Source organism: Heteronotia binoei, chromosome 18, assembly GCF_032191835.1.
Source record: "Heteronotia binoei isolate CCM8104 ecotype False Entrance Well chromosome 18, APGP_CSIRO_Hbin_v1, whole genome shotgun sequence".
Lineage (NCBI taxonomy): Eukaryota > Metazoa > Chordata > Lepidosauria > Squamata > Gekkonidae > Heteronotia > Heteronotia binoei.
The window spans coordinates 13,987,420-14,005,269 of record NC_083240.1 but is presented as its reverse complement, the minus strand read 5'-3'; the positions used below and the strand labels follow the sequence as shown (position 1 = coordinate 14,005,269).

At 48.4% G+C, this 17,850-nt stretch overlaps 1 protein-coding gene across 1 annotated transcript in view; it reads left to right on the top strand.

Annotated features, from left to right (window-relative positions):
• The first annotated feature begins 1,581 nt into the window (after positions 1 to 1,581).
• TTC34 (tetratricopeptide repeat domain 34) overlaps positions 1,582 to 17,850 on the top strand; it is a 36,789-nt gene continuing 20,520 nt past the window's right edge. Inside the window, exons 1-4 of the mRNA XM_060259145.1 lie at positions 1,582 to 2,999; positions 5,173 to 5,398; positions 7,712 to 7,904; positions 16,096 to 16,262. Coding sequence (XP_060115128.1) covers positions 1,702 to 2,999; positions 5,173 to 5,398; positions 7,712 to 7,904; positions 16,096 to 16,262 — 1,884 coding nt within the window. The 5' untranslated portion in view covers positions 1,582 to 1,701. The remainder of the gene's footprint in view (positions 3,000 to 5,172; positions 5,399 to 7,711; positions 7,905 to 16,095; positions 16,263 to 17,850) is intronic.

Sequence of the window (17,850 nt, the reverse complement as noted above, 5' to 3'; positions counted from 1 at the left end):
TCTTCCTCCCCCACAACAGACACTCTGTGAGGTGGGTGGGGCTGAGAGGGCTCTCACAGCAGCTGCCCTTTCAAGGACAACCTCTGCCAGGGCTATGGCTGACCCAAGGCCATGCCAGCAGGTGCAACTGGAGGAGTGGGGAATCAAACCCGGTTCTCCCAGATAAGAGTCCGCACACTTAACCACTACACCAAACTGGCTCTCCAAGTCCAGGGAAGCCTTGAAAAGCCGTGAAGTACAATTCCAAGAAGATAATAATCCTTTCGGCCAGGAAGGGGTATATAGAAAAATTCACAGAGTTATTCCGCTAAGGTGACACAGCGCAACTTTGCAATTTTTAAAGCCGGGAAGGTGTATAAGCGAAAAGCGGTACATCGCTGTTGCGCGTGAGCAGCACGGTGCAATTGAGCGACAGGGAAGCGCGTATAGTTGCGCTGTGTCGCCTTAGCGGAATAACACTGTGAATTTTTCTATATACACCTTCCTATAGTGATCTCCAGCTGGCGGAGCTCAGCTTCCCTTGACCAAATGGCTGCTTTGAAGGGTGGACTGTATGGAACCGTACCCTGCTGAAGCCCCTCCCCTCCCCAATCCCTGCCTTCTCCCAGCTCCACCCTCAAAGTCTCCAGGTATTTTCCAACCCAGACCCAGCAACCCTAGGGCAAAACCATCAGGTGGAACCCTGATCCCACCCACTCCCACCATATTACTTTTATATCGATGAATGCAAAAACAGGGCTAAGAAAGCCATTACATAAGGAAATCTTAACATCTCTTACTAGGGTTGACAATCCCCAGGTGGGGGCAGGGGATCCCGCGGTTTGGAGTCCCTCCCCCCGCTTCAGGGTCGTCAGAAAGCGGGAGGAGGGGAGGGAAATGTCTGCTGGGAACTCTGTTATTCCCTATGGAGATTTATTCCCATAGAAAATCATGGAGAATTGAGCCGCGGGTATCTGGGGCTCTGGGGGGGGGCTGTTTTTTGGGGTAGAGGCACCAAATTTTCAGTATAGCATCTAGTGCCTCTCCCCAAAATACCCCCCAAGTTTCAAAAAGATTGGACCAGGGGGTCCAATTCTATGAGCCCCCAAAGAAAGTGCCCCTATCCTTCATTATTTCCTATGGAAGGAAGGAATTGGAAAGGTGTGCCGTCCCTTTAAAGGTGATGGCCAGAACTCCCTTTGGAGTTCAATTATGCTTCTCACAGCCTTGATCTTGGCTCCACCCCTAATGTCTCCTGGCTCCACTCCCAAAGTCTCCTGGCTCCACCCCCAAAGTCCCCAGATATTTCTTGAATTGGACTTGGCAACCCTATCTCTTACTATGGTTCTTTGTTTCTTTAAAAACAGGCCTGCATGCGGAACAAACATGGTTGCCGGAAACGGGAAGCTATCGAAGGTCACCGTGACAAGCAGCAGGGAGCAGGCGGTGCGTCTTTGTAAGGAAGGAGACCAACAACTAGCCGTGGGAGAACTTTCACTAGCCGCCACTTTCTATATGGCTGCGTTCAGCTGCAGTGCCCCAGTAGCTGTAGAGAAAGTGTCCTCCCTAGGGAAGGAGTCATGGGATAAAGTGATTGCCATCCTGGAGAAGTGGTGCAGAGGTGAGTCCCCTATTCCCAGGATTCAGTGCTGCAACCTAACCTCCCCGTCACTCAATGTGGGAATCGCCGCCGTTTTCCTCTCGACCCTGAGCCCCAACAACATGGCCGCCTCCCTGTGCAAGATGGAAGCCTTGCTCAAGCTGGGCCGCTATGAGGAAGTGGCGAGCCGCTGTGGTTCTCTGCTCGACAGCCATGATGGTGTCGGATTGGCCCTTACCAGGGCTTTGGCCCTGGTGCTTTCGAAGACGCATTTCCAAAGCGGTGTCATGGATTACCTCCGTGCCTTCACAAAACATCGGGATGAGACTGTGACCTTTGTGAGCAGCAGGCAAGAGGGTAATCTGAAACAGATAATCCAAGCCTTCTTGGATTTCATCTCATGTCAGGAAAAGGGATGTGGAAACCGGGGCCTGGAAAGCAGGTTGAGCAGCTGCTACGACTTCCTGGTTGCCATAGCACCAGAAGACATCCATGTATGCCAAGCCCACGCAGCGTACTTCTTTGAGAAACACAAATATAAGGAGTGTGTGTCCATCTACAGCAAGGCTTTAGAGGCCTTGTCAGCCAGTGGTGCATTATGGGAAGAGAGAGCCGCCAGCCTTCTTGTGGACAGGGCCGCTGCTTACTTCTCACTGGGTGGGAGGGCGCAGGAAATGATGTGGGACTTGACCAAGGCCTTCAAGGTGAACGCCAGCCTGTCAAAGAGGCGTTTTGTCGAACTTTTCTCTCCTTGCAATGCTGAGAGGATTGAAAAACACGCCAGAGCAGCCCTCGACGCAGAATTTGCAGCATACAGAGAAGCCGTGAGGACACGGCCCGAAGTCCGAAGTGACACTGGCAAGGAGCTGCTCTCCCCTGTCATCTGCACCCTTCAGTTCCTCATTGAGATCTCTCCAGGGGCCAGGCGGGAACTCAGCGTACGACTAGCAGATTGCTACGTCTTGGAGGGCAATCTTAAGAAAGCTTTGGAACTGTGCAACAGCCTTCTGGGATCTAACCAGGAGACGTATTCCAACACTCTCCTCGCCCTGCGTGGCTTTTGCTACCTCCACACCCAGAACTTTCATGAGTCCCTCCAGGACTTCCAGAGGATCATTGAACACAGCTCCCCGCATCCCAGCAGCTGCGTGAAAGCATTATGTGGCCGTGGCTTGGTTCGGATTTTGAATGGAAGTCCTTACCTCGCAGTGCTCGACTACATCACTGCCTGCCGGCTTCGCTTCGATGAGACCGGCTTTGTGGTCAAGTCCTACGTCCCATGGAACCAAAGAGGCTATCTGGTGAAGGTGCTCCAGGAAGAAGGGCAGAAGATACTGGAGAAGAATCAGAACCCGAGAGGCAGCTCAGTTTCTCCACAGAATGTATCAGGAGTGTCAAATGGATTCCTGATGAAAGAAGGGTAAATGTGGTGGGATAGGGACGGGGTGGGGGGACAGTGGGTCAGGAAAGGATGTTTCTAGGGCTACCAGTCCCCAGTTGGGGGAGGGGATCCCTCAATTTGGAGGCCCTCCCTCTGCTTCAGGGTCATCAGAAAGCTGGGGCAGGGGGAGGAAATGTTCGCTGAGCATTCCATTATACCTTATGAAGACCGATCCATGGGTCCATGGAGAATTGATCCATAGGTACCTGGGGCTCTGGGAGGGACTGTTTTTTGAGGTAGATGCACCAAATTTTCAGTAGAGCATCTGGTGCCTCTCTTTGAACACCCCCCCCCCAAGTTTCAAAAAGATTGGACCAGGGGGTTCAATTCTATGAGCCACAAAAAAGGTGCCCCTATCTTCCATTATTTCCAATGAAGGGAAGGTATTTTTTTAAAAAGTGGGCCCTTAAATGCGATGGCCAGAACTCCCTTTGGAGTTCAATTGTGCTTGTCACAACCTTGCTCCTGGCTCCACCCCCCAAGTTTCCTGACTCCACCTCCAAAGTCCCCAGGTATTTCCTGAGTCGCATCTGGCAACCCTAGACGTTTCCAGTCCAAATTTTGTTGCTGCCGCAAACTTATAACCTTGTGGGAGTACTGGCAGCATCTGCTTGGCCGTGGCGAGGAACAGGATGGGTGCCTGCTGAGGATCCCAACCTCCAGGTGGGGCCTGGAGATCTTCCAGAGTTACAAGTGATATCAAGATCAGTTCCCCTGGAGAAAATGGCTGGTTTGGAGAGTGGACTTGATGGCATTATGCCCTGCTGAGACCCCTCCCCAAATCCTGCCTTCCTCAGACTCTACCCTCAAATCTTCAGGAATTTCCCAACTGGAGGTGGCAACACTCTTTCCCAGATGCAGGACTCTTCTGTTGAGTAGCAAAGAACAGGGATGGTGTCTGTCCAGGCAGAGAAGGTATCATAAAATCGGAACTGTTCCTCTTGAACTAAGTGGGTGACAGATATTGCATACAGCAGAATTGGGAGTCCTCCACATTTGCACGAACTGTTCTTACATCACTTGGGGAGGGGGAATAGTTTCAGAGGCAGAGCAAGGTTTCCTTGAAAGGAGGATTTGGAACAGCACAGTAGTATGTGGCTGTAATTGGTGAGCATTTCACATGCCGCTGCAACATACCTATTTTCCATATGCGTGCACACATATTTGCAGCTTAGAGATGCATTCTGTGACATTCAAAATCTTACATGGAGTGGGAGAAAACCTTCAAAACTGGGAATTTGAATAATAGAATCACAGAGTTGGAAGGGACCTCCAGGGTCATCTAGTCCAATCCCCTGCTCAATGCAGGAAATTCACAAATACCTCTCCCCACACACACCTCAATGACACTCGCTCCACACCCAGAAGATGGCAAATAATAATAAAAGAAGAGTGTTCTGTTCAGGCTTCACCCAACAGAAGTCTCGAAAAACTTTATTTGGAGCAAAGAATATGAAAAAAGCTACCAAGGCAGGGGGGAGAAGCACAGATGTTTCATGTCATTTTGCCCCAATAGCATCCCTTTAAGAATCTCATGCTGTGTATTTTCTGTCCTTATTGTAACTTGGGGGACTTTTCAGGATATAGCTTTTCAGGATAGGGGCCTCGTATTCTAGAATGATTTCCTTCCCTCTTTGAAACTCCAGTGGACAGACACTCGGTGGGGAGTGGCAGAGGACTTGGTGGGGAGTGTCTTTTTGGTCCAAGGGGAAATAATTATGCAGGATCAGGGTGTGGGGTTCTAGAGGATGCATGAAGCTTCCTTAAACTGAATCAGACCTTTTTTGGTCCATCCAGGTCAGTATTGTCTACTCAGACTGGCAGCAGCTCTCTGGGGTCTCAGGCTGATGTCTTTCGCATCTCCTACTGCCCGGTCCTTTTAACTGGAGATGTCAGGGATTGAACCTGGGACCTTCTGCTTGCCAGACAGATGCCCTGCCTCTGAGCCATGGCCAGGAGCCTTGATCACTCACTCAAATTTTCCCATTTTTACGTTTTTTCTTCTGGCTAACATTGCGCTTTTTGCACAACCTGAATTTTTGAACTGCACCAATGTCCTTTCAAGAACAATTGCTTTCAAGAGCAATTCTATATTTTGCAATGCTCAGAGATGGATAATCTTCTGAGAGACGTCCCTTCTTGTTTTGCTCAGGGATGCATCCGGGGCCCACCAGCTGGCTTCTCTCCTCTTAGAACTGGATGCTTCCGATGAGACATCTCAGATCCTGTGTGCCGACGCCCTGTACCAGATGGATCGAGTGGACGAAGCTCACAAGATCCTCCTAGTGGCTCTCTCCAAAAGCACCCAGAGATCTGCCATCCTGGCCAGGCTAGCTGTGCTTCAGCTGAAGAGAAGCTTTTTATACGACTGCAACCAAGTAAGGAAAGGGGGCAGGCAAAGAACTGTTTGTATAGTAAGAGATGGGCAGGGCCGGCCGTAGACCCTTTCGCATCCTAGGCAAAGCAAACTACTTGCACCTCTCCCCCCATCTTCTCTGGTGTTGCTGCAGCCGGATCTTTCCATTCTATCCTGTAGGCCCATAGGACAGAATGGAGAGACCTGTGGCCCCAGAGAAGGGGTTTAAAGTTTAAAACTCCTTCTATAGGTTTAAAACCCACTGCTGTTGTGTCGCAGCAGTGGCCAATCCCTCCTATAGGCCCATAGGATAGAATGGACTCCTATGGGCTCGTAGGCTAGAATGGACTAGACAGCTGCCTCACCAAGTCAAGTGGGGGGTGCCTAATTCGGTGCCCCCAGAAGGCTGGCGCCCTAGGCAAATGCCTAGTTTGCCTAGTGGCAGGGCCGGCTACGATGGGCCAAACCTGGCGTGTGTCAGTGAAGCTTCATGAAATGATGGTGAAAATCATTTAAGCAATTAGCATGTTTGCCCAGGGACTTCTAACACAGCCAGATGATCGGTAAGGCGATCAAACTGCAAGGTTGCTGGTACTATATGAGGATGACTGCACTCACTTACTTGTCCCCGAGGCTTTTTTTGCAGCAGGAATTCCTTTGCATATTAGGCCCCACCCCCCTGATGTAGCCAATCCTCCTGGAGCTTCCAGGGCTCTTCTTCCAGGGCCTCCTGTAAGCTCTTGGAGGATTGGCCACTTCAGGGATGTGTGGCCTAATATACAAAGGAGTTCCTGCTACAAAAAAAGCCCTGCTTGTCCCCCTTTTTTGCATCATTTATTTTGTTTCGCCACAGTGATTTTTCCCATGTGTGTGTGTGGTGTACAGCATGCAGATATCAAGGGATGCGGGGCTGGGGGGGGCTCAGGCAGTGTGGCAATGGAGGTGTCCCAAATTAGGGTTGCCAGGCTGTGTATGCATGCTCACAGTATGTTTGCAAACCTCCAGGTGAGGTCTGGAGGTCTCCCGGAATTACGACTGACCTTCAGACTATAGGTATCAGTTGTCCAGAGAGAAAACGGCTGCTTTCGAGGGTGAAGACTATGGCACTAGACCCTGCTGAGGCCCCTCCCCTCCCCAAACCTTGCCCTCCCCAGGCTCCACCCCCAAATCTGCAGACATTTCCCAACCTGGATTTGGCAACTCAGTCCCAAATACACAAAAGCATCCTTGGTTTTAGTTGCAAAATGTTGGGAGAAATGAGAACCAGTCACCCACCGGAATTGCATACTAGAACCCCCCACCAAGCCAGAGCAAGGTGAACAGGGCTGCCGGCATTCCAGCAGAGGGCCTCCTGCTCTGTTGTGTGCATCCGTCCCGTGAGGACGGGGAGGGACGGTGGCTCAGTGGTAGAGCATTTGCTTGGGAAGCAGAAGGTCCCAGGTTCAATCCCTGGCATCTCCAAAAAAGGCTCCAGGCAAATAGGTGTGAAACACCTCAGCTCGAGACCCTGGAGAGCCGCTGCCAGTCTGAGAAGACAATACTGACTTTGATGGACCAAAGGTCTGATTCAGTATAAGGCAGCTTCATATGTTCATATGTGACTGTGGATTACATTTGGGCTGGCTGGGAGGCTAATTCAGCACTACCTATTAGTCACCAGCAGAGGGCAGAGTTGCCTTTTAAATAGGTGATTCAAGGAACAAGAGAGCACTAGTTGCCAAGCCTTCCCACTGCAACAGAGTTCAAAAACTGCTTCTAGCACACAGTGGTTCATATGGAAATTGAGGGAGGGCAAGGTTCAACTCACATGGAGATGCAAGCTGGTGCACCACAGCCTTCCCTCCTCCTTTTTTATTCCCACAACAACCTTTGCAAAATCGGTTTGGCCAAGGGAGAGTGTAATGTACTGAGAACTGAGACGGTTTGAAGGCAACATAGTAGTTTAATCAGGAGTACATCACAAGAGAGGGAGCACGCGGGCCGGGCCCCACTTATATACATTGCCCGGTACAGCCCCCCCCATCCGACCAGGCCAATCCTGGTTGGTCAAACTTCCCGCCACGGATCTTGATGGGCGGGGCCTCAGGCGAGCTCCATCTGGGGACCCCAGGGTCTCCTTTAGTCGCCATCGCCATGAGGTCTGGTTACTTATGTTCAATACATAACAGAGAGTGACTGAATCAAGGCCGCCCAGCGAGCTGCATGACCGAGTGGGGATTTGAACCTAGGACACGCACACCCAGCCCATCTCTCTGTTCTAAATCCAGCACTACGCTGGCCCTCGTGACCCAGGAGTTATTTTGCCATCCTGTTCTCTGCCCCTTTTCAAATGAAGCTCCTAAAGAAGACGATCCAGTCTGGGGACACCAGCTGTCTCCTGGCCATTGTGAAGATTTTAAAAGATGAAGACCGGGCGTTACTGCAGAGCCACTGCCATTCCCGGGCTGTGACGATCTTGAAGAACAAGCAAAGTGACGGGTACATAAAAGAGGCCATCACTTACCTCTCCTTTGCCATCACCGCAGCAGGTGAGTACAAACGCTTCACGATGTTGGCGCAAAGCTAGGGATGTATGGAATCCCTCTATTTCCATAGCGTTTTCTGCTTTTGTGTCTTACTACATTGATTATCCTACTTTTTCTCCAAGGATGCTAGTTTCTTATGTCTAAGGATGGGAGGAATGGAATACATATTCAAACATGCAGGGGTGGAATTCTGGCAGGAGTTCCGTTGCATATTAGGTCACACCCCCCCTGATGTAGCCAATCCTCCAAGAGCTTACAAAAAAGAGCCATGTAAGCTCTTGGAGGATTGGCTACATCAGGGGTGTGTGGCCTAATATGCAAAGGAGTTCCTGCTAGAATTCCACCCCTGCAAACATGTTCACCTCACATCACCCCCTAGTTGTCTTGAGTGGTACAGTGGTAGAGCCAAGACATGGCTTTACCACCACAGTAGGATAGGCAAAGAATAGTGTTTCCACTTACCTGCTTGTGGGGGGAGTCCTTCTGCCAATGTTCACATATGCCCCACATTTGTTCAACGGAGCAACAGAGGAAAAATGGGGGAAGCAATGTTCATTAGTGTTGCAACATCCCTTCTGGGTTTTAGCTGGAAGTAACATTACATCACAAGACCCCCTAGGAATCCCTCCCAAACTCAATGGTTCTGCCATCGAGTTGGGGGGAGAGTCCCTGAACTGTCATGATGTCATTTCTGGGTAAAACTCAGAAGTGATGTCACAATGTTGGTCAATGCTTCCCCTCCCTGTAACCTGCCCTCAGAGGTTTGTAGGGCTGAAGACAGAGTCCTCACAACCGTAACTAAGAGACAGTTTTGTCAACTTCCTGTTTGCAGACCTCTTGTCGATATTCCAAATCTCTCCAATCAACCCTTCTTTTGCATTGTACCCAGGGGTCGTTTTGTAGAGAAATAGGTGGTGGAGGGATTGTTATACAGCTGCACCTACTATTCAATGGACAATGTGGAGAGGAGGAGGGGGAACTGTCAGAACGGTTCAGAAGCTGCACTCCTTTGAGCTCCTGCTGAATTCAAGGCCTGATTGTACACAAGGTTTTATTGTTGTTCCCTGGCTGGCTAGCAGCTAAGAAATTTCCTGGAGACTGCTGCGAATAGAATGGGTTTTCACTGGGTTGTCTCCCACCACACAGCTCACCTGCAGAGCTTCCTCTAGCATAAGGAGAAGCTTAAAATGGAGTCAGGCTCCCTTTTTTGTATTGTACTGTATTGTGTGTGTGTCCATGTGGACATCTGTGTGTGTGTGTGCATGCGCACACGCACCTGGAAGTCACAGTAACTTCTGGTGATTGACCCCTACTGGGGGCCTGGAGGATATTCAAAGAGGTGGCTGAATGGAGCCTCCCCTGGTCCCCCTGACTCCTGGTATTCCTTTGGAGGTCTCCCATGCAGGGACTTGCCACAGGCGACCCTGTTTAGGTTCCAAGAACTGACAAGCTCAAGCTTGCCTGAGCTCTCCAGGTCAGGGTGAGTCAGGCTCCTTGAGGTGGAGGAAGACGTCTTGAGAAAGGATGAAAGGTTCACATTTACTCAGCAGATTCATAGAATACAGTCGCGTTTATCTAACAGCAAAAGGCTGGCCCCTGGGCAGAGAATCTAATCCATGCAATGGAGCCTGCCATGATGGCTACACGGGATTCTGCAAACATCAGTCTTAAAGTAAGACTTAAAGGATGTGGTATCTGCTGCAGAACTAGTTGGCCATTACGTGAGATAGGATGATGGACCGAATGGACTATTGGTCTCCGGGCTTTTTTGTTAGAAAAAGCCCAGCAGGAACTCATTTGCGTATTAGACCACACCCACTGACACCAAGCCAGCCGGAATTGCATTCCTGTGTGTTCCTGCTCAAAAAAAGTCCTGATTGGTCTTATCCAGTAGGGTTCTTCTGATGTTCTTATGTCTTTTGTAATGTCAAAATCCAGGCAGGAACCGGGAAGAGAATTTTGGAAGCATTTTGCATTGAAGTGAAGAGAATGGTTCAGTTCGGTTCAGTTTATTGAAGTTTAACAGCTCACTGGCCATACACTATAAAACAAAACAGTTTAAGAATTTAAAAATACAGTATAGCAGAAGTTTGCTACATCCTCAATGTAGCTCTGAGCCTTCAAGTGAATGAGAGATGCCTATCCAGTTGCAGGGAGGGGACCAAATATGATATGGAGATGTATTTATTTTATTTTTATTTATTTTATTACATTTGTGTCTGCCCTCCCTTGATGGGCTCCCCATTTAGTTTTAAATAAATCTCTTTCTGATGTATGATTTCATCTGGTAAACTTTTTTTGTTTCCTGTGTATTACTCTGCCTTATAATGAAATACTTGGCAATACTTGAAATGGGGATATCATCCACTAGGTGGCAGCAGACACGCCACCTGTACTTCCCATGTTAGCTTGCTCCTCGCTCTGGCGAGATCACAGGAAGGAAGTTTAGAGTTCTAACCAAAACATCACCTAGAAATTCAGATAGATCTAGGTGGGCAGCCATTTTGGTCTGAAGCAATAGAACGAAGCTGGAGTCCAGTATTACCTTTAAGACCAACAAGGTTTTCAACTTTGTTCTAGAAACTCAGGTTAGCTTTGAATTCCCTCTCCTTGCTGCTTTGACCTGAAAATCCCCAAACAAATGTGATAGAATGATATGACCTGCAGGGTTAAGAAAATTTAAACTAGGGTTGCTTCCAAAATTCTCTCTCTTGTCTAAATTTCCAGATTTGGAATTCCAAATGGCCTATCTTATTCCTAAAGCGAAACTCATAAATTAAGAATATTCCATTATTTCTCTTTCTTGTATGATTTCTGAATTGTTAACAGAGCACTATGTGTGTTCCAGGATCTGTTTCCCTTCCTCCTCCCCTGCCCCAGAACCTCAGGTGTTTCCCTTCCTCCTCCCTTGCCCCAGAACCTCAGCCCATATGAGACTCCTGGTGCATTCTGGGAAATGTAACACTCAAGGCACTTGGCATGAAGATGCCAAAACAGTTTCTGAGGGAGAAGGTGTAGGAGGCAAAAAGAATGAGAGAAAGAGAGAGAGAGACTGATTTTGCACTACAGCTTGTTCCGGGTGGAGAGCCCCTTTGCTCCTGGGCCTTATCTCCATTTTCGCAGAAGCTGCCACGGAGCTGCGAGTTGGTGTGCCGCTTTCCCGCGGCAAGCAGAAACTGCTTGTAAGAAGATCTCACTTGCCATGGGAAAGTGGTGTGCCAACTTGCAGCTCTGCAGCGGCTTGTGTGAAAACGGAGAGGAGCCCCGGGAGTAAAAGAGCTCTCCACCCAAAACAAGCCTAGTGCGAAATCAGTCAGAGACTGTCTGGACCGTGGCAAGGGGTTCATACCATGTTCTATGAAAGACCATCAGGAATTCCCTGAGATCTGTGACATCTCTGAAAGACTCACTATGCTTTCCCTCTCAAAAATAAATAGCCATCTACCCCGCCCCCCTTCTCTGGATCCTGAAGCATACAGGAAACTAGAGCAAATCTTTAGGGAAAGCCTCCTCACGAGGATATTGAGGAAGCACAACAAGAAAAGAAAATCTATGTAGAACAAAGCCAGCATGAGGGGAAACGATATTTTTCAAAGTATAAATATTGCCTTGAAATTTGGTAACTGGTTAATCTGCTTGAGGAGGAGCTCCCTTATTTTTGGGACTGTGTACTGAAAATCTGACCATGGATTGTGGCACAGGGTTCATACCATGTTCTGTGGAAGGTCATTAGGAATTGCCTGAGATCTGTGACACCTCTGAAAGACTCATTGTGCTTTCCGCCTCCATGTTCATCCCCATGGGGATGTATTCCCAAGTTCACACTGAATGTATTCCCAAGTTCACACATGAATACTGAGTGTGTTCCCAAGTTCACACATGAAGAACGTGAGGCCAGTGCATCCTGTGTCAATTAACAGTGGGACAGATCTCATATCTTCAGGGGTTTTTTGGGGCAGGAGCGCACTGGAATGGAGCTCCACCTGGGCTGGCCAGGGCTCCGGATGGCATGCTGGGGAAGGTGCAGGGAAAGGAAAGGAAGGAAAGGTCCCCTGTGCAAGGACCAGTCGTTTCTGACTCTGGAGTGACGTTGCTTTCACAATGTTTCCACGGCAGACTTTTTACGGGGTGGTTTGCCATTGCCTTCCCCAGTCTACACTTTCCCCCCCAGCAAGCTGGGTACTCATTTTACCAACCTCGGAAGGATGAAAGGCTGAGTCAACCTTGGGCCGGCTACCTGAATCCAGCTTCCGCTGGAATTGAACTCAGGTCGTGATCAGAGAGTTCAGACCACAGTACTGCAGTACTGCTGCTTTACCACTCTTTAAATGCCTCCCCAATAGCTTCAGCCTTCCCCAGTATGCCAGCTGGGGAAGGCACGAGGGAGCTCCTGCTGGGCTTTTTCTACAAAAAAAGCCCTGCATATCCAGAAATCTTTCTGCATCACATAAGGGTCCCTAGATGTGCAGAATTGCTCAGAAGATGATATCGGGTATGAAGACAGTTCCTTAAAACAAGAAAGGTTGAAAGATGCTGGTTCAGGGCATTGAACTTCGGGATCCGTAACCTATAGAGGGCTTTGCTTGAGCATGAGTCATTGGTTTCCCCTTATGATCAACCCTCTAGCTCCGAAAACGAGGAGAGATTTGGATCTTGGTGCCAAGACTTCTCCGGTAGAACTTAAGCCCTCATTGTTCTGTGCGAGGCATCCTCAGGCAAGGCGAGATGTTCCATTGCCCGTAAAAAAAAACAACTGCAAAGCAGTGGGTCATTCAGCTGACATGGTTTACAACATCATATGCTAGCTTCTCCAGATGTGTACGGCGGCTGACTGACCTCAGAAATGACGAAAATCCAAAACAGAACAGATGGTAATAAAAAAAAAATTGAAATGTGACCATTTGGTGTCCTGGAATCTACACAATGGGGGATAACAGACGGGCAGTTTGGGCCGACTCAGAGATGCCTCAGAAATTGACCCCAAAAATTCCTTACAAATGCTAACATCTGCCACCCGTCCCCATCCCGTACTCACCCCATCTTCCAGCATCCTCAGAGCATCTCAAAAAGCTACCACTGTCAAAGTGGTAGCAAATATTTGAGCCACATGCCAGTCGCCTACTTGACGTCTGGACACGTGGTCATCGCTTGTAAATGGAAAGATGTGCAGCCTCCCAATATTCAGGCTTCATATCTCAAAGTTTGGGATTATTTTACTATTGATAAGATCACTGATGAGGTCCAATCACGTGCTATAAGAAGAAGAAGATATTGGATTTATATCCTGCCCTCCACTCCGAAGAGTCTCAGAGCGGCTCACAATCTCCTTTACCTTCCTCCCCCACAACAGACACCCTGTGAGGTGGGTGGGGCTGGAGAAGGCTCTCACAGCAGCTGCCCTTTCAAGGACAGCTCTGCAAGAGCTACGGCTGAGCCAAGGCCATTCCAGCAGGTGCAAGTGGAGGAGTGGGGAATCAAACCCAGTTCTCCCAGATAAGAGTCGACACACTTAACCACTACACCAAACTGGCTCTCCTCTATATAACACCTCAATATAAGTCTGTAATGGGAAAGAGGTTGCCTTTTTAAAGAATTCATTTTGCTAATTATTTCATTAAGATTTGATTTTTTTGTGCTATTATCTATGCGTGGAATTTGTTGTGTCATATTTTGAAGCTTTATGATTTTATGTAAGCTGTTTGAATTTTCAATAAAGAAAATTTTGAAATTAAAAACAGAAGTGTCCAAGCGAGGCACCTTGGCGGTGTGAACCCACCAAGCCGCTTCCGGGGGTTTCTTTTCTTAAAAACTGCCTGGAGCGCTTGAGTACCTAACTCATTGGGGGGGGGGGGAAGAGTGGTCCAGCTTCTGCGGCGCCCCCATCTGATCACGCTAAACCGCCTTGCAGATGGGATAGGGCCACCTCGCCAGGGAGTGTATGGAGGCTTCGGGACAGCTCTTTTTGAGCCAGCCCAATTTGGGACGCCTCCAATCCACCCCTAAATGCCCGTCTCTTGGCAGCAATTTTTTTTTTGACAGAACTCAAGGACGTCTTCTACAATGTCTAGGAGAAGGTCCCTCTGCAGTCCATGGTATTGTTTTTCATAGGATCTCAGAGAGCAGGCATTGGGGAGGGCCTGTCTTTATCCAGGCCGCTGTGATCCAAAGTGGACCATATGGATCTGGATCAGCGTTCCCCAATTTGGTGCCCTGGGTGCCCCTCCAGTACTTCCCTTGGTGCCCACTGAGCTTTTCAGAAAACGGGTCAGTCCATTAGAAGACAGAAAGCTTTTTCCCACACAGCTTACCGTGGAGCGAAGTCCCTCCTCACTGCGCAGCGTCTGCTCGGATTTCCCACCAACTGCTCCACGGAAGCAGGAAGTGCCGGGCCTTTTGTGTCGCAAATGTAAATCGCTAAAACCCAGTTTACGTTAGCGATGCAAAAGCCGCAACTCTTCCTGCTTCTGCGGAGCAGTTGGTGGGAAATCCGAGCAGACGCTGCGCGGTGAGGAGGGACTTCGCTCCGCGGTAAGCTGTGTGGGAAAAAGCTCAGAGTTTATTATCTGTTGCCATCATTAAAAAACAAAGCTTCTCCACTGGAGGATGGCCTGATAAGCATCTGGGCTTTCTTTACTTAGTATGTGGTTCCATTCCCTCTTCATAATGTCCTTCTTCCTAGGAGGTGTGAGGAGGGAGGAATTCCATTTTCCTTTGCCTCCTGAAGCAGCCAGTTTGCATTCCGTGCCACCTCCAGTGGCAGCCATTTTGGTGTGGTGCCCAACACCCTCTGTCAAAATGCCAAAGGTCCCCCCAGACTTAAAAAGGTAGGGGACCCTCGATCTAGGTCAGAGGTGGCCAAACTGCATCTTGGGAGCCACGTGTGACTCTTTCACTCATATTGTGTGGCTCTCAAAGCTTTTTTCCCACCTGTGCCTTCCTCCTCCCTTCCCCATCTATTTCCTTCCTTCCTTCCTTCCTTCCTTCCTTCCTTCCTTCCTTCCTTCCTTCCTTCCTTCCTTCCTTCCTTCCTTCCTTCCTTCCTTCCTTCCTTCCTTCCTTCCTTCCTTCCTTCCTTCCTTCCTTCCTGTCTTGTGGCTCTCAAAGTCTGATGTTTAGTCTATTTGGCTCTTACATTATGCAAGTTTGGCGTCTCCTGATCTAGGTGAACCCTTGAGACTGGTTTTGGAGAAAGGAAGGCTAAAAATGGAATTGGTGGTTGTATGTAAGCATAAAGGAACCCGTGGTTATATTTAAGCATCATACACTCGTGTGCATTGAGCCACACCCCTTCCCTGCTGAGACTGTCTCTTGCTTCCAAACATGCTGACATATTTTACAGGGAAGCTCAACAGTACAGCACGTGTTTTGCATGCAGAAGGTCCCAGGTGTAGTCCTTGGTATCTCATAGTATCAGGTGCCAGGAAAGACCACTCAGTGTCTGTGATCCAGGAGAGCCATTGCTGGTCAAAAAGAACACGAGCTACATGGAGCAATGTTCTGAATCAGTACAAGGCAGCTTCTTGGGTTTCTCTGAGCTGTGCCACTGTGAGAGCACCACACTGATGCAATATCACAGTTTAGGATGCTTTTGGAATATTTCCCATCCAAACTATTCCTTAGAACTTCAAGAGTTGATTATCTGGACTTGTTTCTGAAGTGGCGTGGCTGCATTAGGGATCCTCCATCATTTTATTTGGTATTTCTAAAAAATTTACAAAGCACTGAGCGTGCATAGTTTGCCACAGACCGATTTCACACTCACCTTACGCTGCTCTCACGTTTGTCTTCTCAGCATGGCTTCCTTCCGATTTTCCACTATCTACCCCGGGGCTGCAGCAAAGATCGGCATTTTTGTGCAGCAAACAGAAACTGGGTTTTAGCGGTTTCTGTTTGCTGCGTGAAAATGCCGATCCTTGCTGCAGCCCCGGGGCAGATAGTGGGAAATCGGAAGGAAGCCATGTTGAAAAGACGAACATGAGAGCGGCGTAAGGTGAGTGCAGAATTGGAGACAGTTTGAGTTTCTTCATTCAGCTTCTCTCTGCCCCCAGTTCCAACGCTGAAAGAGTGGGTGATGCAGGCATGATTGTATGCATGGTACGTCAAGGTTCTTCCTGTGTATGGTGCTTTCTCTTCCCCTACCAACAAATCAGTGTAAGTATTCTATGTATAACGTTTGTTCTTCTGTCTTATCCAGGAGGATTTGCTGTAGATTCCCTTCTGACTCGAGCCCGATGTTATGGGCACCTTGGCCAGAAAAAAACAGCCATATTTGATTTTAATGCCATTCTAAAAGAAGACCCTGGGAATGTGCAAGCTCTGAGCGGAAGGGGGTTCATTCATCTTGCCCTCAATCAGAAGAAGGTAAGATCATATTTTTTTAATACTTGAAGCTCCTGAGCACCTGTTTTCAATGGAACAATGATAACAATCAGGGCTTTTTTGTAGCAGGGGAACTCCTTTGCATATTAAGCCACACACCCCTGATGTAGCCAATCCTCCTGCAGCTTACAGCGCTTTTAGTGCTGTAAGCTCCAGCAGGACTGGCTACATCACAGAGCGTGTGGCCTAATATGCAAAAGATTCCTGCTAAAAAAAAATACTCGCCTCATCTTCTGGGCTGCTCCACCCGCCTCAAAAAGTGGTACCTTTTTGCTGGGGTGCCTCCGAGGCGGCTTCTGGCCATCTGGAAGGCTTGGAAGCGCCTGAAGAGTGCCCAGGGAGCCGCGAACGGGATGCATGAGTGTTCCAGACGCTCTCCTGGTGCCCACGGCCCGCCCTTTTCTGCAAGTGCCAACTGGCAGCTCTGGGGCGCTCTATTTCCAGCCAGCTTCAAGCTGCCCCAAAGTGACTGTCTGCTATCAGCCTTTGTTTTCTTCTTCTTCTTCTTCTTCTTCTTCTTCTTCTTCTTCTTCTTCTTCTTCTTCTTCTTCTTCTTCTTCTTCTTCTTCTTCTTCTTCTTCTTCTTCTTCTTCTTCTTCTTCTTCTTCTTCTTCTTCTTCTTCTTCTTCTTCACAAGGGGCACTAAGAATATCTGTCTTCTTCACTGGGGGAATAATGTGAAATAACTAAGCACTAGCCAGCAGGGTCTTTCTGTGCTTTAAACAGAGTGTTTGTGATATTTGTTTTAATTGGTATGTTGTTGTTGATGATGAAGATTATATAATGGTCCATTATCTTGTGAACGATCCAGTTGGAATGGACAATGAAGAGTAATTGCAAAAATTATCCTCATCATATAATATCAATGTTTGGGAAATTGGAAAATAGCCACAGGGGGGAAGACTGGGGGGGGGGGGTGGAAATCACATCTCTAATTATATGTTTATCTAAGATGACACTGGTGATAGCCCCATGGCGCAGAGTGATCAGCTGCAATAGCAGTCCAAGCTCTGCTCATAACCTTAGGTCATTCCCGGCGGAAGCTGGGTTCAGGTAGCCGGCTCAAGATTGATTCAGCCTTCCATGCTTCTGAGGTTGGTAAAATGAGTATCCAGCTTGCTGGGGGGAAAGCGTAGATGACTGGGGAAGGCAGTGGCAAATTACCCCGTAAAAAAGTCTGCCGCGGAAACATTGTGATGCGACGTCACCCCAGAGTCAGAAACGGCTGGTGCTTGCACAGGGGACTACCTTTCCCTTTAAGATGACCTTATTTGGTTTTAATCAGTCCTGGGGGCTGATTCTTTGAGGTGCCTTTTGTTAGGGAAATTCTGTTTGAAATTCTATTTCTTTATCTCAAACAGTGCGATGGATCACTGGATCAAATAATCATTGAGAGGCATTTAACATGAAAAAGCAAAATCGTATGTATTTCTACAGGGAAAGGGTACTGGGAGATAAAATAACAAACACTATAGAACTACATCCTTACGCTAGAAGATCATGTGCTTAATGGAAGACCACTTCCTCCTTCTTCTTGAACTCTCTGCCTGAACAAAGGAAGTCACCTGAC